Here is a 22,237-nt window from a genome sequence, read left to right as displayed (position 1 = left end):
CACCAGGTTCCACTACACAGAGAACTTGCTCTACCACCTTGGGTAAGATGATGGGCCAGAAAGACTGCTGGGCAGGTGCCCCGTCCTTGCCTTTCTCCACCCCTGGCCTCACTGTTTATGGCAACTGGCAAACAACTGGGACCAGTGGGCTGGGGTGGCCGTTGGAGTCTGGAGTTGGGGGGGGAGATTTTTTCTCTGAGCCAAGCTAAGTAGCTCCTGTGGGAAGTAAATCTGTTGCCTTCCATTAGTCCCATCTCTAGATCAACAGGAATCAACTGAAGGATTCAGGTGACCTGGAAGGATCTCCAAGGTCTACTCCAGTCCCAGGGTCTGTGCTGCCACCAGAGTTGGCAGCGCAGCACCGGGCAGGTTTATGCCTGGGATACAATTTTGTGTAAGTCTATTCTAGTTTCTGCCTTGCCTTCTGCTGCCTTTGTTTATCTCCTTCCTAGTTCCTTGAGACCAGCGACTAAATCCATTGTGTGTGATTGTGCAAGTGGCTTTTGGCCAGATCGCTGATAATAACCAGAGTCAAAAAGAAAGCTATGGCCTCTTATCCCCTTGCCCTGAGCAGCTGTGTGGATCATCAACAGTTTTACTCTGAAGCTCAGAGAGGTGGGAGCCTTGCCCCCTGAGCCCTTGGACTTCTGTGAGGCCCCAAACACTCATCACACCAGGAAGCTGATTCCTTCTTTCTCCTCTCGCACATTTCCCACTCTTGTCTTCTTCCTGGTTCTACCTCTAGAGCTGATAAGTTAGGAATTCTGGTGAAATTTAGACAGGGTGACAGTCTATTGGACAAAGGTCTGGGTAGAGGAAACCAGTGTCTCATTGTTTGTGCAATTTGTTGATTGCTGGAGACGAGCTGCTTGGCTTTCTTTATATTATTGTTCTCATCCGTAAAAACCAGACGGCGCCATGTATTATTATGGTTTCCTTCCATGGATCCCAGGACTACAGAAGTCTCCACATCCAAAGAAGGGGTCCACCCATGGACAAATATTAGACTTACCCTGATTACAACATGTGGGACATGTCTTCCCACATTGGCAGAACACCTTAGATGGTGTCTGTAAGATGTTTCGAATTAACAAAAAAACTAATGCTTTTTTTTTTTTTGGTGCCAAAGTTTCTGTCTTAAACTCTTGAGGTTTTCTTCTCCACTGTTGGACAGTTCCTCTTCATTAAGGGTTATATGCTTTTTCTATTTCCATCATGTCATTCCTTCTGGCTCTGGGGAGGTTGGGTTCATTTTAAGGATGAATCTCAGGCCACCTTGATGGGGACTTCAGAGGGAACCCTCAGGTCCCCCACAAGGTGGATCCAGCATCTTTAACCAGCTCTAGGGAAACCCAGTCTGGGACTTCTCTGCACTGAGGAAGAAGTGCACCTCTTATAGAAGTTTGCTCCAGATTAAGTCGGCCCAGTATGTTAAGTACAAAGTCAGGAAGCAACAGCTTCCACGGTTCTCCCTGAATCTGAGCCTTGCTAAAGCAGCCAGAAGATCAGCCTACATAGGGATTGACTGGCCTGGAGATTTATAATACACTGGCATTGAATGTTGGCAGTGATTCATAAGTATAATGATGACGTTTTTCCCAAATCAAATCCGGAGTGCATGGGCTGAAAAATAAAAGAGTTCTTTGGGAGCTAAATGCAAATTGCAAGAACACAAACCTGTTCTGTAGAATCTGGTTGCATGGTCACTGGGCCCATACTGAATTGAGCACTCAGGATGGACCAGGACAGATATTTGTTGTGTTTAATTTTTAAAATTTAGCTCCTTCCAACTGCTCACCTGGACATCAGTGTAAGGGGTTTTTGCTAAATGGGTCGAACAGTTGCCATCCATCCACATCTTCCTTCTACAACCTCTGCTTGTGGGACTGTTACAGGAGAAACATGCATCTATAAAGAAGGTGCCAAGTATGACTTAACTGCCTTCTGAACATCCATCTGCTTTTTAGTGCTTCTCTCACAGCAAATAATGGGCATATTTACCAAATATTTCTGAGAAATAAGAAACCATTTGGGAACGTGCAATGCAATTTGGGAGAACAGCTTGCTTGCAATACGGTGACTTCATTGAGTTGTGGAAAATGGTGTGAAACTGATCAAGTGAATCAGGGGTTCCACTGTGCCATAAGCTATCACCAGGCATCTTTATGTTCACTTTATAGTTTGGGTTTTTCTGATATTAACTCTCAGTCCCTTTGCTGTCTAAGAATTAAGTTTACAGGCCAGGGGTTAAGAAAAAAAGTGTCCTGAAAAACCAAACCAAACCAAATCCATCCAAGAATAAAAAAGGCCCACGTCCACCTGTTTTTAAACAGTAACTGTGTAAATCTTAAGTCATTTTGGGACTTTGTTTTTTGTTTGACTCTTCTAGGCTTTCCAAAAGCCCTGCTATGGAAACTACAGTTAGCCCTGGTGACTGAGGAGACCAAGCCAGGTTTGACACAGGGCAGGCTGTGCAGGTGCTGTGAACAGATGTGCAGACGTCTTAAGGAGTGTGCCTATTTGGTGTTAACCCTGTGTTCTTTTGCCTGGAGTAGGGCAGGTTATGGACGATCCACCCACTCCAGTTGATCTGGAGCAATGGCAGATGGCCCAGCACTAGGTAACCTTGCCCATGACCTGTGAGGGTCCATTCACCAAGGTTTTGACCACAGGTTCTAATCCATTTTGACCTGTTGAACTATGGCCTTGGCCTAGTGGAGGGATTTGCTGACCCATTCACCATCCCACTTAATTCAAGGATTATTTACTCCAGCCAGTCCTTCTGTTCTGTCTCAGTCTCCAAAACTGAGTTCACTCTCTCCTGTATTGCCATAGTCTTTATTGGTACATTGACCATAGCATTTGTTTCCCTTTATTGTAACTGTGTTTCTTTGTTATCAGTTCATGACCTCCACCCGGGCAGGGACCACATCTAGCTTATTTCTGCTTTCTTAATATCTATCCCTGTGCCTGCATATACATGGTGCTCAAAAAGCTTATTTTTTATTTTTAAGTTGACATCCTCTGACTAAAACATGCTTTTCCCTCCTGTAATTTAATCCGTGTATCAACTCCATCTGAAGTATGGGGTCGGGTCTCCCTACATTAGCTTATTTGCAAATTTGGTAAAGTTTAATCTCAGAAAAAAGTAATTTTAAATGCATAGTTCATGCTTGAATATAAATTTCAAAATATGCAAGATGTCTAGTTTTTCTCATATTGGCTCAGAGAAAAAGCTTGTGCTTTAATTGTAAGACATGGCTTCAGGCATTTAAAAATTATTTGAAGAATATTTAGGTGATTTGATAGAGTTTATCGTTCAAATCGCACTGGATAAAATTTATGCGAAAGCACCCTGTCTTTTAAGGCAGCGGTGCTGTGTAGAACGTGTATGACCCATTGAGTCCGGATGTCTGGGTTATCCTTCTGGCTTTGTCACCCAGGAGATTGATCACACACTGTCTCTCAACTTTGACTGAATCTGGCCTCTCTGACATAAGATGGTCGAGATGGGTTGTACTTTTCAGGATCTATTTGATGCCAGCTTCAATATCTGAAAATGAGAATTTATACTACCTTGTTGTGAGTATTCAAATCAGAAAAATAGTGAAAGTGCTTTGAAAACCCTACTTTGCAAAAGGAGGCTTAAACAGAGGTTTGTTGAGGGTGTGGTAATCAGCATCAGAAAATGCTCCAGGTGCTATTCATTCTCTAGTAGGGTCCTGAGACAGAAGGGAATTAACTAAACAACATGCTCAAAATCTGTAGCAGTTGTAAGCCCAGCAATGGGTTTGTGTAAAGTGCGACGCCCGGCAGTGGTACTCCTGGACCCTCTCGTATCTGCCAGAGAAGGCTCCTCTTTCAGCTTCTGCGTAGGAGTTTGCAGGTTCTTGCTTCAAGTGCATGTGGTAAAGGAGTCTCTTTTCCCCAGTTCTGTATATTTCTCATCAAGGATATGCAATGTGCAAGGTTCACTCATTCTGCACGTAGAACCTAGATATCCCATTGGCCACTGTGCAATTGAACTTTCATTTAGCCCATTAAGTAGCTCTGGAAAAGGCTAGTCCTTTCCTGCCCAGCTTGAGACAAATGGCAAGATAGAATCCAGTGCCATCCATCCGTCTGTCTGTCCGTCTATCCGTTCATTCACCTCTCTGTCCATCCAAAATGTATTGAGTGTTTACCTTGCGTAAAATACTGTATTCGTGGGGTATTTTGTACTTTCCATATTTAAACATTTCACATTTAATTTATTTCTTTTCTATAAGATGTTTGATATCCGTTCCTTTTCTTTCAGGACCAAAGCTTAACAGTCTATTGTAAATTTATGACCTCGCTGCTATTTAGAAATAGAGTGTTTTACAGAAGCTTTTGCAGAAAAGCAAATTGGAACAAAGTTTGAATCTCTTCTCACAACAACCCTATGAGGAGTTTCTTTGTTGGGGAAAAAAATCTGGTTATAATTAAATTAATTTTTTATGAGTTTATTCGAGTAAGACTAGACTTTTTTGGCCCAAATGAGAGGAGTTATATATCTAAACAACTTAAAATAACAGGCTGATGGCAAACTCCATCAAATCCTGAAACTCTGTTTGGTATTGACACATTTTTAAAATCAAGAGCATCCAGGCTAGTGTACTGAAGTACTTGGGCATTTTAATCTTTCCATACTCTCTCATTTTCTTCTCCATTCCACAAGCATCTTTCTTGCCTGAGTTATCCATATAATTGAGTATCTATGTATATATGCACACATATATGTACGCACATGTATATATGTACACATATATTTTTGGCGGGGGTGTCGCTTGTCGGGGGAAGACACAGCGACCCTCCGGTTTGCCTTGCATTTCCAGACTTGCCCTATGATATGGAGAGTCCCTACTGTTCCTGTTATAACAGGTCATTCATGACACCTGACCAAACACAGATACTTACATGTGTCCTTGTTTTATGGCACAGATGCCTCTGCAGTGCTTTAGCCTTTAAACCCGTAACTGTTGGATATCTGGTGCCTGGAGAATTATAATCTATGCACATATTCTGTCATTTTTATATATAAGTAAAAATTGCACTAAAGGTGAACAACATTAAATTAGACCACTGTCACGTTCATCTCTATGTGTTTCTATTTGCATGTGATACACATGCTGTCTTCACCTAGGGCCAAATACCATTTCTAAAATGTGTATGTGCCGCCCGCTCAGGGAAGCCGACTTGCAGCCTTCGGTTCTTTTGTGAACGGTTGTTCAGAGGTTTCTCACTGGATTCCGCCCATGCAGCTTCTCCTCGCACCACTGGAGGCGGCTCATGGCGCACATCCCCCTCCCCGCCCACAGGTGCTCTCTCTTATTTCCTCTGACACCTGCAAATGGAATGGCAGGGGACCTCACACACACAGAAAGGCAGCCTGACCTGCCGGCCGAGTGCCAGCTGCTGGCTATCTCAGTTCTGAGCTCTGTGGCTCGTGCCCTGAAAGCTGGTCAGTTTCTCGCTTCTGAAGCGGCCGGACTGACTCAGCACATCAGAAGGCGCCTGAGGTGGAAACGGCCCCTCCACGTACACATTTGAGGGGGTCGGGGGGCCTGCTTCCCCAAGGAACCGTCTGGCCCTGGGCACGGACCTCATCCGGATACTGGCCCAGCGGGGCCAGGAAATTCCTGTTCAACTTGAAAGAAGCAGAGAGAGAGGGAGGGAGGAAGGGATGTAGGGATGCACGGGTGGGGTGGGAGGAGAGAGAGAGAGAGAGACATTGCAATTAGGCAACGAGAAGGCCACCATGGCTTAACGGAGCCAGGAAGGATACTTACTGCTGACTAACTGGCCCACGCTCAAAGCCGAGGAGGAGGAAGATGAGGAGGAAGCAGAGGACGGCTGCCGGGCGGGGCTCTGAGACATGGCTGCTTGGCTGTGAGCCAGGTGCAGAAGGCTGCTTTGGGAGGCCGCTTGACCCACCGACGTCTGGGAGGGCTGGTGGAGCTACAATGGGGGATGTAAAAAATACACAAAGGCATGAAAAACTAGGAGGGAAATGCCAGGGAACAGAAGTGTCATCAGGGGTTGAATCATTTCCAAGAATATACGCTCTGGAAGAGTGCACACCCTACACAACAGGGAGGATTTTTTTTTTTTTGTATATAATATGTTGCTACTGTCTTGACAGGCATTTTATTAGTAATTCTAAATATATTATTAATTTCTTACTTAGCTTGCTGGAGCACCCAATTTTCTACATTTCCTGACCGCGGTGTGCCATTGGACTCTTTGTGCCTGTTCACGCAATTACAGTGCGCTTGACAGGCTTCTCCAGAACGTATAGATAAAATATAACACCTACCATCAACTCGGAATGCAAACCGCAATATCAAAGGCAGGCTGTGCCCAGCCATTTTGTCTTAGGTAACTGGTGTTTTTAGGAAAGTTCCAATTTAGGCTGAGTGTATATGGGAACTTCCTGCTCTCCCAGACCGAAGAGTCTGGGTGTATTACTGTGGAGTCGGAAAAAATGCTCTCTAAGATCCTTTGGAAATTAAGAAAGCAATTGGGGCAGTCAGGACAAAAGTACTGATTAATATTTGTAGCTCTGTTGTCACTGTCTTACTCCATGCCAGCACTTTGTTCGGGACTTTTATGCCCTCTCATTTCACTCCTACGTCAGCCTGAGAAGTGGGTATGATTTTGACCCCTTTTTTACCAACAAGGAAGCTGAGGCACAGAGAGTTTAAAGGATTTGGTCAGTTCCTTTGGCAGGTGGGGAGGATGTGGTCTCTGGGCCCGTGAAGTCTGACCCCAGGGCTTGAGCTCGTAGTCATAGCGCCTCAAGAAAGAATTCACTTTTTGAAAAATTCTGTGTGCCGTAAGGAAGGTGGTCTTTATGTCCATGTACTCATGACTCCTTTACAGGTCATCAAAGTGCTGTTGTTCTGAGAGCTGAGAAGCTCAGCTGAGGGGAGGAAGAAGAGAGAAAAGGGAAACGCTTGCAGGTGCCTGGTCCACTTAGATGCCCGGGAGTGGTCTCCACCCATGTATTGACCCTCTAGGAAGCTGACACAAAGGGCAGCCCAGGACCCAGCACAGGTGCACAGGTAGCCTCAGCAGTGGCCACCTTTGTTGGTTGGACAGAGTACTTTACAAAGTGCTTTCATAGCCATCATCACACTCCCAGAGGTGTAGGAAGGTCTTTATAAAAGGTTTTTATAAAAGGAAGTCAGACTGGAGGCAGAATCAGGCCAAGCCCTGAACTTTGGTGGAAGAGCCACAACTACACAAAATCAGGCACTGACCTTTGACCACCTCCTCGGGATCTAAGAGTCAGCCCGGGAGGTTTCAACTTCACACTTGGCCCTGCTTTCCCAGTGTGTGTTCAATTTCTCATTCAACTTTACCGAGATATAATTTACACATAATAAAATACACCCATTTAATGCAAACATTTTGATGAGTTTTGTCGAACGTATACGTCTGTGAAACCACCACATAATCAAGATACAGAACCTTCCTATCATTCTATGAAATTCCCTAAGCCCCTTTGCGATCAATTTTCCCTCACCTCCTGGCTTTCTGCCATAATGGACCCATTTGGCATGGCTCTAAAAATGGAATTGTATGGCATGTCCTCTTTCTGCATCTGGCTTCTTTTGCTCAGATACCGTTGTTGAGATTCGCCTGTTTTGTTGCATGCATCAGTAGCTCATTCCTTTTTATTGCTGAATACTATATATAGCGTATACCTATATGTATACCTATGCCACAGATTGTTTATCCATTCATCTGCTGATGGACATTTGGGTTATTTCCAGTTTGGTGCTGTTATGAAGAAAACTGTGATAAACATTGATGTACAAGTCTCTGTGTGTACCTTGTGTTTTCATTTCTTATATGTAAATACCTAGGAGTGGAATTGTGGAAATGACTGGGTCATACCATAAATGCCTATTTACCTTTTAAAGAAACTACCAAGCTGATGTCCAAAGTGGTGGTAGCCTTTGACAGTCTCACCAGCAACGTAAGAGAATTCCAGTTGCTCCACATCGGCACCAACACCTGGGATTGTCAGTCTTTCTAATTCCCTAAAGTGTTTTTAACCATCAATTAACATCTTACTTTCAAACAACCGTCAGTCAAGTGCTACTTTGGAAATGTGCTTCAGGAGCTATTTCCCCTCTGGTTCCCCGTGGTGATGCTTTTGCTTCTCCCATTCACGTGGTATCTCTATGTGGCAGAGACACTCGGCGTGATTACAGGAAGTAAATGGTTGTCCCTAGGCCACGAGTCTGCTGAACATTAGGATCCAGGCTCCCGCCTCACAGTTCAGGGCTCTTTCCAGGATGCCAGGGTGTCCCGCTCCAGAATTGTCTGCAGTTACATCTCAAGTGAACAGCCTTATTATTACTCCACTGTGCAAAGACTGTGAACTGAAGACAGTTGTAATTGACATGGAACCCAATTTAATATGCATCAGGCATCTGCCTAAAGTAATTAGCCAGTCTGCTGAGCACATAATCAACAACTGAATCCAGTAAGTTTTATTCTGTAGGAATGCACACTGAATTTTTTTTAATTTAACTATTTTTTTTTAATTTAACTATTTTTTTTAATTTAACTATTTTTAATTTGCTTAATAAATTGTGATGGATATTTGCATGTCAGTCTACCCCCTCTAACCTATTGAGTTGTCCTTCTAAATATTGTTACTTGACAAAAGCTTTGTACAGTTTGGAGTTACTGAATGAGCCAGTCTTCGGTTTTACCATTTCATCAATAAAAACTGGCCCTGGGTGTGGCAAAGTACCATCAAGGAACTGGAAAAGACAATAATCAATTAAAATTTTTCTTCCTCAGACACAACTCAGTAAAATGACTAGGCTGCAATCTCATTGAGGAGTCACTCAAGCAAGCTATGGCTTATGCATTAAGCTACGCAGGAGAAGGAATTCTAGAAGAAAGTAAAATAGATCTTTTAGGGGTTTGTTCTATGTCTACATAGTTAGAGAGATGAATCTAAGATATCTAAGAATCTAGGAAAGATGTATTTCTTCCGAAGAAAATAAGCATGTTTTAGGACACTGGGGTCCTGCTTACCCTCCAGAGTTCAACCAGACACTTCAGAACCAATAAAAATTCTGAAAGGTTCTTAGTTGTCAAAAATCAAGATTTTATGGTTATGGCATTTCTAGCAGATTAATACTGGCTGAGAGCACGGAGAGTCCACAAAAGAGGAAAGTGAAGGGGCAGTTCATGTTAGCCTGGGGCTTTGCTTTATCCAGAGAAGGAAGGAGAGGACGATGTCCATCCCACACAGTCAATGAGAAACAGGGAGGCATAGGATTGAGTCTGAAAAGCTTTATACTTCCTGCTGCCTCTCACAGGCTGCCTTCGATGGTTTGTTTGTGTTAGTTGGCACTGCTGGAGATGTTTAACAGGCACACTTTGAAGTCCTTCTTGATCGTCTGTGCCACTGCTCCTCATATATCTTCTATGTGTAACACACTATATCCTTAATAATACTTTAGCTTCTGGAATAAAGCATCTCCTAATTAAATACACGATTGACATAAAAACAAGTGGGGGTGGAAAATGGGATAAAATGCAGAACCAGAATGTGATAGAGGAGACGGAAAAGTCAGTCCACATAAACAGTAAAATTCAAATGGGATTAAATATAGAGAAATTCATTTGATGGGGGAGGGAGGAGAAACTGTCCAAACACGCAGAGGCAAAATGGAGGAGACCTGGGCTTTTATAAATGTCTCAGGGAGGCATAACGAACCCCCAGCTAAAGCCCCATTGTGGTGCTATGGAGAAAATGAGTATAACCCCGCGGGCTCTAGCAGAAGAAGCCAGAGTGTGCAGGAAGACATCATGATTCTCCCTCCTTCTCTGCAGTGGCTGGCATTTTTCTGTGTACTGGGTCCCTCATAATAGCTGGCAGAGAAATGAAATCAGTGGTTCTCAAGATTCAGGGCTTTCAGAATCACCTGGAGGGCTGTTAAAATACAGAGCCCTGGGTCCCATCCCCACAGTGTCTGGTGCAGTAGGTCCAGGGTGGGCCTCAAGAATTTGCATTTCTAACAAGTTCCCAGGTGAAGATAATGTTGCTGGTTGAGGGACCACCCAAGGTTTTGGATGGAGCTTCTCCTACATAAAAGGTAAAGAAAGTGGACTTACTATGTCTAGACAAGAGAAGCCCGAGCCCAAGTTTAATAAGAACCTTTACTAATTAGGAGGGCATAAAGAATACCTGAGTGTCATTGAGGAGTTTATTCTACCATGGACAGGACAACTGCACAGGTGTTACATTTGCTGAAAGATTCAGGGCTGACCTCAGGACAATCTAACTTGAAAAATTTTGAGGACTAAAATTTTGAAAGATTTTGATAACTACCATCTCCCTTGGGTATCATGTTCTAGACATTTAAATCTAGAGATTTCAGTTATCAAAAATTTTCTAGACATGATACCCAAGGGAGATTTTAGTTATCTCTGCAGGAAGTTTAGAAAAGTATGGAGGGAGTTATCCTTCTGGCAGAGTTTAGGAGACCTACTGGGTTTCCTCTGGCTCAGTTCCATGGCTCTGAAGCATCTCTTGAGGCTATAAGCAGGAAGCAGAGCCCCAGGTGTAAGGCTCCATCATAGGCCCCTCCTGCCTGCAGGGGAGTAGGTATGGCAGAAGCTCTAATGGTCTCAGGAAAGAGAACTGAGAACAGTGTCACTCCTCCAGCCACCATGAGGATGTGAGGAAGTGAGGAGAATCAGAACCTGAGCATCATTCGGGGCCGATGCCCAGACACAGGCAGCAAAGGCCAAGGCAGTCATCACGCAAGCTTGGGACACACGAGCAGGGCTCAGCAGGGACAGGGATGGGACAGGAGTCAGATCTTAGTGCAGAGGAAGGGCCTGACAGAGAGAAAAGAGAACTAGAGAAGACAGCGCTGTGTGGAAGGTATCCCCAGGCTGCCGGCAGGTGCTCATTTGGAACATACTGGAAAATGCAGAAGACACAGAATTGGAAAGCCACAGCAGGGCCTGGGCTGCGCTCTCCTGGGAGCGTGGCTCTGGGATCCGGCGTCCCGGACAAGGAAACACTATGGTTTGGCAACAATTAAATTTGAACATGACGGACGGAGCACCCAGCATGGGCGGGGTCCTGAGCAAGGCTGAATCAGTCTGGTCTCAGCCTCCTTTCAGGTACAGACTCATAGTGACAGTACAGGTTGATGACAGTGAACGGAGCAAGGGGAAGTCAGAGGTGAGGGAATGACACAGGCAAGCTTCACAAAGGAGGGATCCTGGGCAGAGGGACAGTGACAGGAGCTTCCCAGACACAGGAGGTGGGAGAGGCATTCCAGGCCAGGGGCACAGGGTGTGCAGGGAGCCTGCCCCCTGTCAGCTGAGCTCAGCAGGGGGGGGATAAGGGGAGACCATAGAGGTGAGATGCCCATATATGTGGCTGGAAGGTCAAAGATCTGTTTTGTATTGGGGTCACTGACACACGTTTCATCCGTCCAGGAAACCCCTACGCTATTTTAGATCCCTTGTGGGTGGAAATGCCTCGTGTGTGTCTCATTCTGGGTGGCTCCAAAAATAAAACTGGGGACTACTGATTCAGGTAAGGGCTGGGGAAAAACAGGGAAGTGAGTACATTTTTTTTACTTGAAAAAAATGGATGGATTTGGAGAATCATATGGCATTTTAGAGAGCTAAGTGAAATAAACCACTTTGCTTTGTCTTCCTATTGGCATCAAGATTACAGTTTGAAGAACAATTGAGTGCCTTCATGGGTGGTAGTCTCCACGCATTACAGCTACGGTATTTAATTTTTGAAAACTTTCAATGCTTTGATTTTACAAATTAGAACATTTTCCCTTTCAAATGTCTCTATTTCCTTAATGACACTAAAAAAAAACCCTCCCATTAACTTTTGTTGGGATTTAGTCAGAGAAAGAATAAATATACACAAAATGATGTCTGTGCTGCTCATGAAGAAATCATTAATTCACAGTCACAGGATAGTAAGAGCAAACCCCGGGCACCTGGGTGACTCTGACTTTTGAAGCTGCAGAGTCCCATGGAGGGAATAGTTGAGCTCCCGCCAACTATTCTGTATTAAGTAATTTGTTTCATGCACAGAAAGATACTCCCCTCTCTCTCTCTGTCTCTCATTTTTATCTAGTCCTTTTCTCACTCTTATTGTCTTGCATTGCTCACCAAGGATCTCTGATGTGATATCTAGGGCTATCAGATCCTGGTATATATTAAAAAAAAATACTGTTTGTATTTCAGATGATAACATTGCAGGTTCTCAGTCTTTCATCACTGGAATAAATCATCATCAAGACTGGTTGACTCTTCACTCAGATTTTATTCAGGCTCTTCTAATTAGTGGCAGGCAGGTGTAAAAATTAAAGATGCAATTACTTTTATTAAATTAAAACAAATCACCCCATGTCGTCCGGCCCAAGAGCTCTGTACTTCACTCCATAAAACTGGACCTCTGAGTATGAGTCAGGGAACTCTCTGCTCCTGTAATTTATGACATATTTTACTGTTGGAGCTATGCTCTTGTGAGATCAAGCATTTGTCATAAATCACATGAAAAAAATAAACTGAGAAACTTCTCTACTGTACTATAGAAATCCTTTATTTTTTAGTGGTTGTCCATATTATACTTCTTCAATGTAAAGGGTAATATTTAAAGAAAAAAATTGAAGACCACTATCCTTATACCTCCAGTTGTGAGCTTTTTACTTTTGGACTCTGGGCATTTTATGATCCATTCTCCTCAGAACCCCCACTTTTATATCTGGGACTGAGACCTGAGCATTTCCTGTCGATTCACCCAACTTGTTAACTTTACTACACATTCCAAGGTGTTTCAATCAGAGCTGATGCCAAGAAACAGTAATAGTCATTCATCTAATTGCTGCAATTTTCCTGACGTTTCTCACCAGCTTCCTCAACAGTTCCCTTGATCTTTCTGGTACTTGGATAGACCACTGGCACATGCCTTGAACAACGGGACGGGCCCATGGGCCTCTGCCGCGACTTGAGGATTCAGGAAGGTCTGCATGTCACTCTTTTCAGCCGTGCACACGTTTCCTCTCAGCACGTACATATATGAGAGATGCACGCTTCTACACGTGCAAGTTGAGTCTTGCTCTCTGGGAGGCTGGTTGTAAGTGACACGAGTTGGAGGTGCAAGGCACATCCCCTAGAGGCTGGCTGTTTCTTCCCAGTTGCTAGATCTCTGATTCTACAGTGACAAGGACGATGGTGATTAGACCTTCAGAGGATGAGACGTTCCCACCATGGTAATGAGGTTTCGTTCCAGGGGCCAACAGGTGCTGTGAGGAAGCTTCTGAGGTGCATCTGTGCTCACGGGAGAGACTGTGGAAATGGATTCATGATGTTGATTGTGGGCGACGATTTGAGGAGTAGCACCACACCCACCTCTTACTTGCCGTTTCTTGGTTAGGTCCTTCTGGATCGAAACTGTACTACCCCAAATCTAGAGCTGTCATCTTATGTAACAGCGATGGTCTATCACCCACACACCCTCCTTAGAAATTCAAGGTGAGAGTGAGAGCTACTTTGTATTAAATGTTGTGGATATCTAAATAATCCTCATCTTCTTGGCAATTTACAACTTGGCTTTGCTGACAGAAAACAGTTCTTAGCAGATTGTATGAAAAAAGGTTGATCTTCTCATTTCCGCCCCCAGAGATAATTTTGAACATAAGTTTAAACAGACGGAACTAGGGATTAAAAAGCCAGTGAAACATGGAGAATCTTGCCTTATTTGGGGGAACTATTTATTTATTTATTTATTGACCACGTGACATGCGGGATCTTAGTTCCCCAACCGGGGATCGAACCTGCACCCCCTGCATTGGGAGCGCGGAGTCTTAACCACTGGACCGCCAGGGAAGTCCCTTGGGGGAACTATTTAGAAGGTAGAGAATACAATGGAATCTTGTAAATAGTAAAAGAAAGAAAACAGCTGAGAGACGGGGGCAAGGCGTGAGGGTGGAAGTCCTCACGATACATTCGTCAGGGACTGTCGTCCCACTGCCTGAGAGGAAGCTGAGGAAGAAGAGGGTGGTAGGGACCTTGGCTCCCCAGGCAGTGGTTTAGATTCAGAGCGAGAACCAGCAGGAGGAGTAAGAGAGGCCTCCCAACTGCTGTGTGAGGTAGGTGCTGGCATTTCCCCATTTTACAGATGAGAAAACCAAGGCACAAAGATGATGTGTAATGTGTTCAAACCACACAGGGACAAAGCCCATCCTTTTCAGTTTGAATATGAAGCCCCTTCCACGCCTGTCCTCAGACTTCCTCTACATTCCAATCACAGGAACCTTCCTTCTGTTTCTCAGCACTCCGTCCTCCTTCACGTTTCCCTGCTTCTGTGCCTGCTGGTTCCACTGCCTGGAATGTTGTTGACCCATCATTTACCTGGTTGACTCCTACTCAACCATCAAGACTCAGTTCCAAACCATTTTCTCTGTGAGGACTCAAAACTCGCTAGACAAAGTTGGTCACTCCCATCTCTGTGATGATACTAAACTTTGTGCACATCTGTCCTGTTACAGCACATTCTGGTTTATTTATTTATTTGCTTGTTTATTTATTTATTTATTTACTTATTTATGGCCATGCTGCATGGCTTATGGGATCTTAATCCCCTTACCGGGGCCCCTGCAGTGTCGAACCCGGGCCCCCTGCAGTGGAAGCACAGGGAGGTCCCAGGACATTGTTTTATTGCACAGAGGGACTGTGCTCATGTACCTGTGTCCTCTACAAGCTCCTTTAAGACCAGAAAGCGTCACTCTTTTACCCCTGTTTCTTATTAAGCAGGGGTCTGCTGTAGAGTGGGTTATCAAAAAAGGTTTGTTGGATTAATCAGAAGTTCCATGAGGTCAGGGACCATGTCTCTCTTATTCAGAGCTGTGTACCCAGCCTCTAGTATAACATACAGGAAAGTGCTTGATTGATATTTGAATGGAAAAAATGAACTGGATTGTCATGGTTTTAATGAAATTCTACCAGTTGGAACTTCCTATTTTTCTTTCCCTAATATTTTTTTAAAGATAATTACTTTTTTAAAATTAATTAATTAATTAATTTTTGGCTGTGTTGGGCCTTCACCGCTGCACGTGGGCTTTCTCTAGTTGCAGTGAGCGGGGGCTAGTCTTCATTGTGGTGCGCGGGCTTCTCATTGCAGTGGCTTCTCTTGTTCCGGAGCACGGGCTCTAGGCTTCCATAGCTGTGGCACGTGGGCTCAGCAGTTGTGGCCTGTGGGCTCTAGAGCACAGGCTCAGTAGTTGTGGCGCACAGGCTTAGTTGCTCCGCGACATGTGGGATCCTCCTGGACCAGGGATCGAACCCATGTCCCCTGCATGGGCAGGCAGATTTTTAACCACTGTGCCACCAGGGAAGCCCCCACTCCCTAATGTGTAGGCAGCATTCTCAGAAGCATCAGGTTGGGATCGCTTGGTGTTTAATACTTTTTTTTTTTTCCCTTTACAGTTAAGACATAAGTGGTCTTGGTTTCTTCTTGACCACTTTGAAAATTGAAAGTTAAGTACCAGCTAAGCAGAGATAAATAAGAACACATATCTATTGAATTTTAGGCCATTGTCTCTGTTATAATTGAACATATTCATACATGTAGATTAGCAGCTATTTAATAGTTATCACCCATATTCACTAATAATGAAGAATAAAGCTACTTGCCTTTTTGTAAGTATTGATATGTTAGGATTAGTGGGATTAAATATCTTCTAATTTAAAAATGACTTTTCATTGAAAAGAAACAGAAGAAGGGCGGTCAGGAGAGGTGTGCAGGTAGCCACAGCCGCCTGGACATGGAGCCTTTACCTGCTGACCGGGCTTGATGGGGGAGAGCGTGATGCCCTGGGTGTTGATCACTGGCAGGATCTGGTTCCCGATGACCGTGGCGATGATCTGGCCCTGGGCGTTGGTCAGGAGCTGGGGGGTGATCGGCTGCACCTGAAGGCCCTGAGCGCCGCTCGCTGCTTGGCTTGACGGCCCCGGGTTCGGCATCAGAGGAATGGTCCCAATAATCTGCAAGAGACAGGCGCACAGGTGAGGTTCCGGGCTCTGTTCAGGGTATGCACGTGCACCTGAAGACCACTCATGCCCTGGCCTCTATCAGAGGCTCCCTGAGAGCCGGTTCATAATCCTTGAACAGATCCGGAGATGCGGGTGTGGAAGAAAGCGGCAGAGGATATGAGCATCTGAAGGAGAAACACACATGGACCGAGTGCGTGGAGGGAAGGGGAAAATATCTTATATAAAAATAAAATCACGGGTGAACAGATACACACTACTATATATAAAATAATCGACAAGAACCTACTGTACACCACAGGGAACTCTACTCAACACTGTGTAATAACCTATCTGGGAAAAGAATCTGAAAAAGAACAGATACATGTATATGTGTATGAGTCACTTTGCTGTACACTTGAATCTAGCACAACACTGCAAATCAACTTTACTCCAATATAAAATAAAAATTAAAAAAAAAATAAAATCAAGCATCAGTGAGGGCAGAAGCATGTGAACTCTGCCAGGGTGGCACAGATACCTGCTCTGTCTCCGAAGCAAAGGATAGACTCCTCACGCACTGCAGGCCCTCGTCTGGCTGGGGAGCCGCACCCCTTCCCCACAGGGCCCCTCACACACAGTGTGCTCCCTTCCATCCTCTCCTTTGCTCGGGTCTCCCCTGCAGTTTCCATCGCTCCTTGCCTTCCCCGACATTCTGTAACTCTCTCAAGGTCGGGGGCCAGCTCCCTGACACCCCAGCAGGACGACGGTGCCCCAGCAGCACCCTGGTGTTCACAGTGGTTGGGAGCCTGGGTCCTGGAGTCAGGGACACAGGAGTCCATTCCCAGCGCTGCCACCTCCTCTACAGCATTGTCAAGGAGCCTAAGCTTTCTGAAGGCTGGAGAGAACTGGGGTCATAAACGAATATTTGAAACTCAAAATAGAGGTGAAATGACTACCGAGGGCTGAAAATGTTTTAAAAGTGCATTTTATTTTTCATTTAGTTTTTAAAATAGATTTAATTACATTAATTAATTAATTAATGTTTGGCTGCGTTGGGTCTTCATTGCTGCATGCAGGCTTTCTCTAGTTGCGGCAAGCGGGGGCTACTCTTTGTTGTGGTGTGTGGGCTTCCCATTGCAATGGTTTCTCTTGTCGCAGAGCATGGGCCCTAGGTGCATGGTCTTCAGTAGTTGTGGCGTGCGGGCTCAGTAGTTGTGGCTCGTGGGCTCTAGAGCACAGGCTCAGTAGTTGTGGCACACAGGCTTAGCTGCTCTGTGGTATATGGGATCTTCCCGGACCAGGGATCGAACCCGTGTCCCCTGAATTGGCAGGCGGATTCTTAACTGCTGCACCACCAGGGAAGTCCTAAAAGTGCATTTTAAATGATGTGTTTTAAAGTGGCCCTAAAGGTTAGCAGGCCAAGGCTTCTGTGGCAGGTAGGGGAAGGCTGTCCTTTGCATCTGATAGCCTCTGTCTTCCGTGAAGGGATGGTGCGGAGAGGCCTGGCTGGATCCGAGCACCATGTTACGGAGAAAGGGAGCATGAGCTGAGGCATTTATAAGATCTGGAAACACTGAACACATTTGTGGACCACGTTTGTCCCTGTCCACCGACACGGACAAATCTAATCTGTAAGCTTGCTTTGGGTTAGGGAGAAAAACAAAAATCTGATCTGTAAATAAAGAAAATGTGATCTCTGTTTCCCAATGTCATGGACTCTCCTGGGGAAAGCTGTGGAGCTTGGGTTGCACGCTTTCCCTCCAGGTACCACAGGGTGGTTACGCAGCTCTGCTCTGCTGGTCGTCTTCCAGGGCCGCTTCCCAGATGTGAACTGTGGTGACTTGGCCTAGGGGCCACCGCGACACATTAATAATACCGCCTTAGGAAGTGCTTTCGTGGCTACGGTTTCCATTCATTCCACATTCTCACAACAGCTCAGTCCTGTGGGCCCTAGTCCTGCCCCTTGTTACTTGATAAGACAGTGGAGGGTCAGGGAGGAGTTTGCAAGTGGCAGAGCTGGAGTCCAGGTCTGGCCCCCCATGTGCTCACTTTCTAAATGTCACCTGGCTCCTACCACAGGGAGGACACGGGAGGGCACCTGCTCTTCGGAAAGGCCCTGCATCCTGTTCGCAATTTCCCACCAGATGGGAAATTGTAGACTAAGTTTATAAACGATACCGTTTTCTATGCCCACAGTACCCCAAGCAGGGCTTTGAACGCAGCTTCTCAATAACTGTCTTTGGAAGGCATGGTTTCCAGACTCAGCTGTCCCTTGGATTCCAGATACAACTGGCGCTGCAGAGAACCTGCGAGGCCACAGGATTCAGTGCCAAAGATCAGGATGGAGAGACGCCCCCCTCCTCACTTGGCAGGCCATGTTTCTACCACAAAAGCCCCTGTGGGAAGGCGCTAATGAAGGAGCTGTGCGAATATCTAGTCTCCACGGCAGCTGTCAATGGCTGCCGATAGAGGTCAAGTAATTAGGTGAGAGTGCTCAGCGGTCCCGCAGGGAGTCTGCAGCTCCGCAGCCTCACTGAGCAAGCCTGCGCTGTCCCCCCAGCAGCACTGGCCACGAGCGTGTCCCATCCGTGCCGCAAGGACAGGAGGCATCCACGTCAATAGATCAGGGCACCTAAGTACTTTATTGATGACTGGTCTTGCATTAGGCATCCCAGGATGCAAAGGCTGTTCCTGTGACCCCACAGGCAATGGCAGGGAGGCCTGGGGAGCAGCCTCCTTGTCCTACTCTGACGCTGGCTACTTCCGCGTTCCTCACTTGCACCATGAAAGGTACAACCCCCCTTGCCCCCAGTGCACTGTGAAAGCTCAGAGGCTGACCCATCGCCTCTGGCTTCCTCGTATCTTGGGCCTGGGAAGCCCTGCTCCACCTGATTGGGCCCAGTTGAAAGCCTACGGAAGGAAGCTGGATTCATTTAGGTGGCAGGGTTGCGGGTTCTATTTTAGGCAGGATGTCAGCGTGTTTAGCCTGGGAGAAGGCTTCAGAGGGACGCAAGGCGCCTGACAGCTACAGAACACACTGTGATGCAGGCGAGGCTTCCTGCTCCCGAGAAGATTGACACGAGTCGGTGCTCACCTGGCGGTAATGAGAGGCTCTGCCTGCGTTCTGGGTGGAGAGAAGAAGAAAGGCAAAGGCGAACATCTCACCAGCCTCTTCCCCAGGTGCAGCCTCACTTGCCAATACTGCACGGTGACATTAAAACATGGCGCCACTTTTTGTGTCCCCTCCCTTCGTTCCTCTCTTCTTTCCTGGGCCCTAGAATCACTTACAGAGGGCAGGACAGTGCTAGTGTCAGAGCCAGAGGGACCTGCAACGGCCTGACGGAGGGAACACTTTCATAGGAAGGTTGTGCCTGCGAGGCGGCAGGGCAGGAAGGGTGATTCTAAAGTCAGGAAGGCTTCCGTGATGTTGAGCATTTTTCATTTTTGTTCCTCTCTCAGGGGAGTTGGGATCATCATCTCAGCACGTCAAACACGTGGCAGTGCTCTGTGGGGAATTTTCTAATATTCCCCAATGCCTTACAACTCGCCCATTTTCATTTGCTCCCATGTATCCAAGTGTGGAGACGGTCACACACTGTGTTGTTGAAAACTTGTCAGATGTGCCAATTTTGCTTAGGCGGCTCCGATTCCTTTCAGCGCTTCCATAGGTCGCACGGAAACTCCTCCTCGGACTCTGACTTCCAACAAGGAAATGAGAGGAATCCAGGCAGCAAGGCGGGAGGCTCTTTGACCTGGGAAACTCAGATTTTAAATGAAAGGCCTTTCGCTATTCAAGGGAAATATTTGCATCTACACATTGCGACTAAATCAGGAAATCAAAACTGAGGTTTGAAAAGGCGATTTGAGGGCAAAGATAGAAAGAGGCCGCTTTTAAAACACTTGTAGTTCTGGGACTAGCTTTTGGAGTTTGATTTTCTGGTTCCCAGAGCTAGGGGTTTACTGCAAGGAGACGTCCTGATGGAAGGGCATGTCACTGAGCAAACAAGGCCACTACGCTGGGACTCCGGATGCAGGCACTGGACACGCAAGACAAATTCCAGCTCTCCTGAGATGCTGAGGACTCTGGCAGAGCAGTCTGGTACCTGCAGACCCTTCTCTATGTAAAGCACCAGGAAGATCCAACTGGGGCAGGGGAGGGGGCGATGAGGCAGGCACGTCACATGCAAAGATTCTAACAATCCTACGGAGAAATGATATACACCAAACGCGTGGCAAGGACTAGCTGATAAAAATCTCTCTACTCATGTGGTCAGTGCTCAGAAAAATACTGGGACCGAATGAGTGATTTCAGAGGAAGAAGGATGAAGATGGATGGCTTGGAAGACTTCATAGAAGAGATGGGGGCAGAACATGGGTCTTGGAGGTTAGGTGAGGATTTGGCAAGACAGAGAATCCATTCCAAACAAGAGGTGAGAAACATGGCGGTGGCCAGTTAACTAGTTTGCAGGCAAAAGAGGGTTCAGACATTGGGCAAGTGAAGGTCGGCCTGGAAGGGTCAAATTCCCTCCCGGCAAGAGATTCCGATGAATGGTTTTTGAGGGGGGCCGTGGGGAAGGGTACTGAAATGGAGCTGTTTCAGCTGGGAATGTGACCATGTGGCGAGAATGGACTAGAGTGTCGAGAGACTACAGACCAGGAGATCAGTCGCTAGGATGCTACTGTAGTCATCCAAGTGTGAAGCAAAAGGCTTCAATGAATCCTTCATACAGGGGTTGCTTGATTCGTCGCCTTCCACTTCAGTTCAAAAAGCATGGCCTATTTTATGCCTAGGTTGCAACATTAGAAAATTTTAAGTCAAGTTACTGCCCCATCAATCCCACAGCAAATAGCACAGGCATCGTTTGCAATGATCCCCTCTGTCTTTGCCCTGACTCCGAGGGTAATGATTCATCTCTGATGAACGCTTTAACCAGGAAGATGGTATTGTAATGATAATCTGTGACCTAAAAGAGTTCCAGCCTCTCTGACAGGGGACTTATTTGGTTGTTGCAGTTCATGTTCACTTGTCTCTTTGCTTATAGGAGTTAAGAGCATAAACTGCAATGGAGAATAAAGTCCGTGTTGTAAGAGCAACTAAAAACAATCACTAAAATGATTACTAGTGTTCCTTAGCACGTCTCCCTATTTCCATAAGAATGAAGGTGGCTTATGTTATGTTTCAGTGTGCTATCGTTATTCAGGAGTAGTTATAATTTAACCCACCATAAAGACTACCTTGTGATTGTGGCAACCCCCAGCGATTCAGAGCCACGTGACGCCTTGGGTTACCATGTGATCATTACGATGCCCGTGTGGACCTCAGTCTAGTTGAGGTATTCAGTAGGGACGAATTATGACTGATGGAGGTGAACGGGTGCTGAATTTATTCACTGCTGGCATGTAGGTGTCATCAGCAGCATTTGAGGGTGGTATCACAGAAGCCCAGGGCAACCAGACAAGCTGTCTGATGCACCACATGTCATAATAGTCTATGACATGCTGTTAAACTCTGCCACGGAGAATGTGATTACAGATGTCAATGTGACAAGTAATTCTGTTGCACATATCTTTAAGATGAAACCTGTCAATGCTGGAAATCGGTGACTTTGCAGGGCTTTCAGTCCATCAGCAGAGGCGATTCTTTGCCCAATATTTGTGTAACCTCAACAGTTTCTGGTCAAGAGGCTTTTGTTCACACGGGGCATTACTGTGTCCATTCTCGAACACAGAGCTTCTAGCATCTGAGAGCCAAGGAGCTGGCAGTGAGCCATCGCCAGTCTCCTTCCCCTCGCTTTCTGGTCTGGTCACAGTCACTGTTCTCTCTTCCTCCAAGGGAGGATTTTTGTCTCCTTTATATAATACGTTCATTTCAGTCTCATGGGCTCCCAGGTTTAAGGTTAAACTCACTTAGAGTTATGTTGGCAGCTCTGATTAGGATGTTGATCCAGGAAGAGTAGGAGAATGCAACCATTTCCCAAACAAAATTTATTTTTGTGACATGCAATCTAGTGCCTTCTTGCACATAGCTGCGTCCAAGATGGAAGTGTGAATATTTAGAGGGTTTCTATTGGAGAACCTGAACCAGAGATAGTAAAGGCATGAGGATAAGCAGATGAAAGAGGTGAATTAGAGGAAGACACTCAACAAAGGACAAACAGATTTAATC

The 22,237-nt window shown here is 45.8% G+C and overlaps 1 protein-coding gene across 2 annotated transcripts in view; it reads right to left on the bottom strand.

The window, feature by feature from the left end:
- Positions 1-22,237, bottom strand: part of POU6F2 (POU class 6 homeobox 2) — a 451,657-nt gene that overhangs the window by 7,251 nt on the left and 422,169 nt on the right. For both annotated transcript variants that reach the window (XM_060157347.1, XM_060157348.1), the window contains 2 exons: positions 15,877-16,083; positions 5,811-5,979 (listed from right to left, as the gene is read on the bottom strand). In XM_060157347.1, the coding sequence (XP_060013330.1) occupies positions 5,811-5,979; positions 15,877-16,083 (376 nt within the window). The remainder of the gene's footprint in view (positions 1-5,810; positions 5,980-15,876; positions 16,084-22,237) is intronic.

Source organism: Lagenorhynchus albirostris, chromosome 8 (genome assembly GCF_949774975.1).
Source record: "Lagenorhynchus albirostris chromosome 8, mLagAlb1.1, whole genome shotgun sequence".
Classification (NCBI taxonomy): Eukaryota; Metazoa; Chordata; class Mammalia; order Artiodactyla; family Delphinidae; genus Lagenorhynchus; species Lagenorhynchus albirostris.
This window is presented reverse-complemented; position numbering and strand designations above follow the sequence as displayed.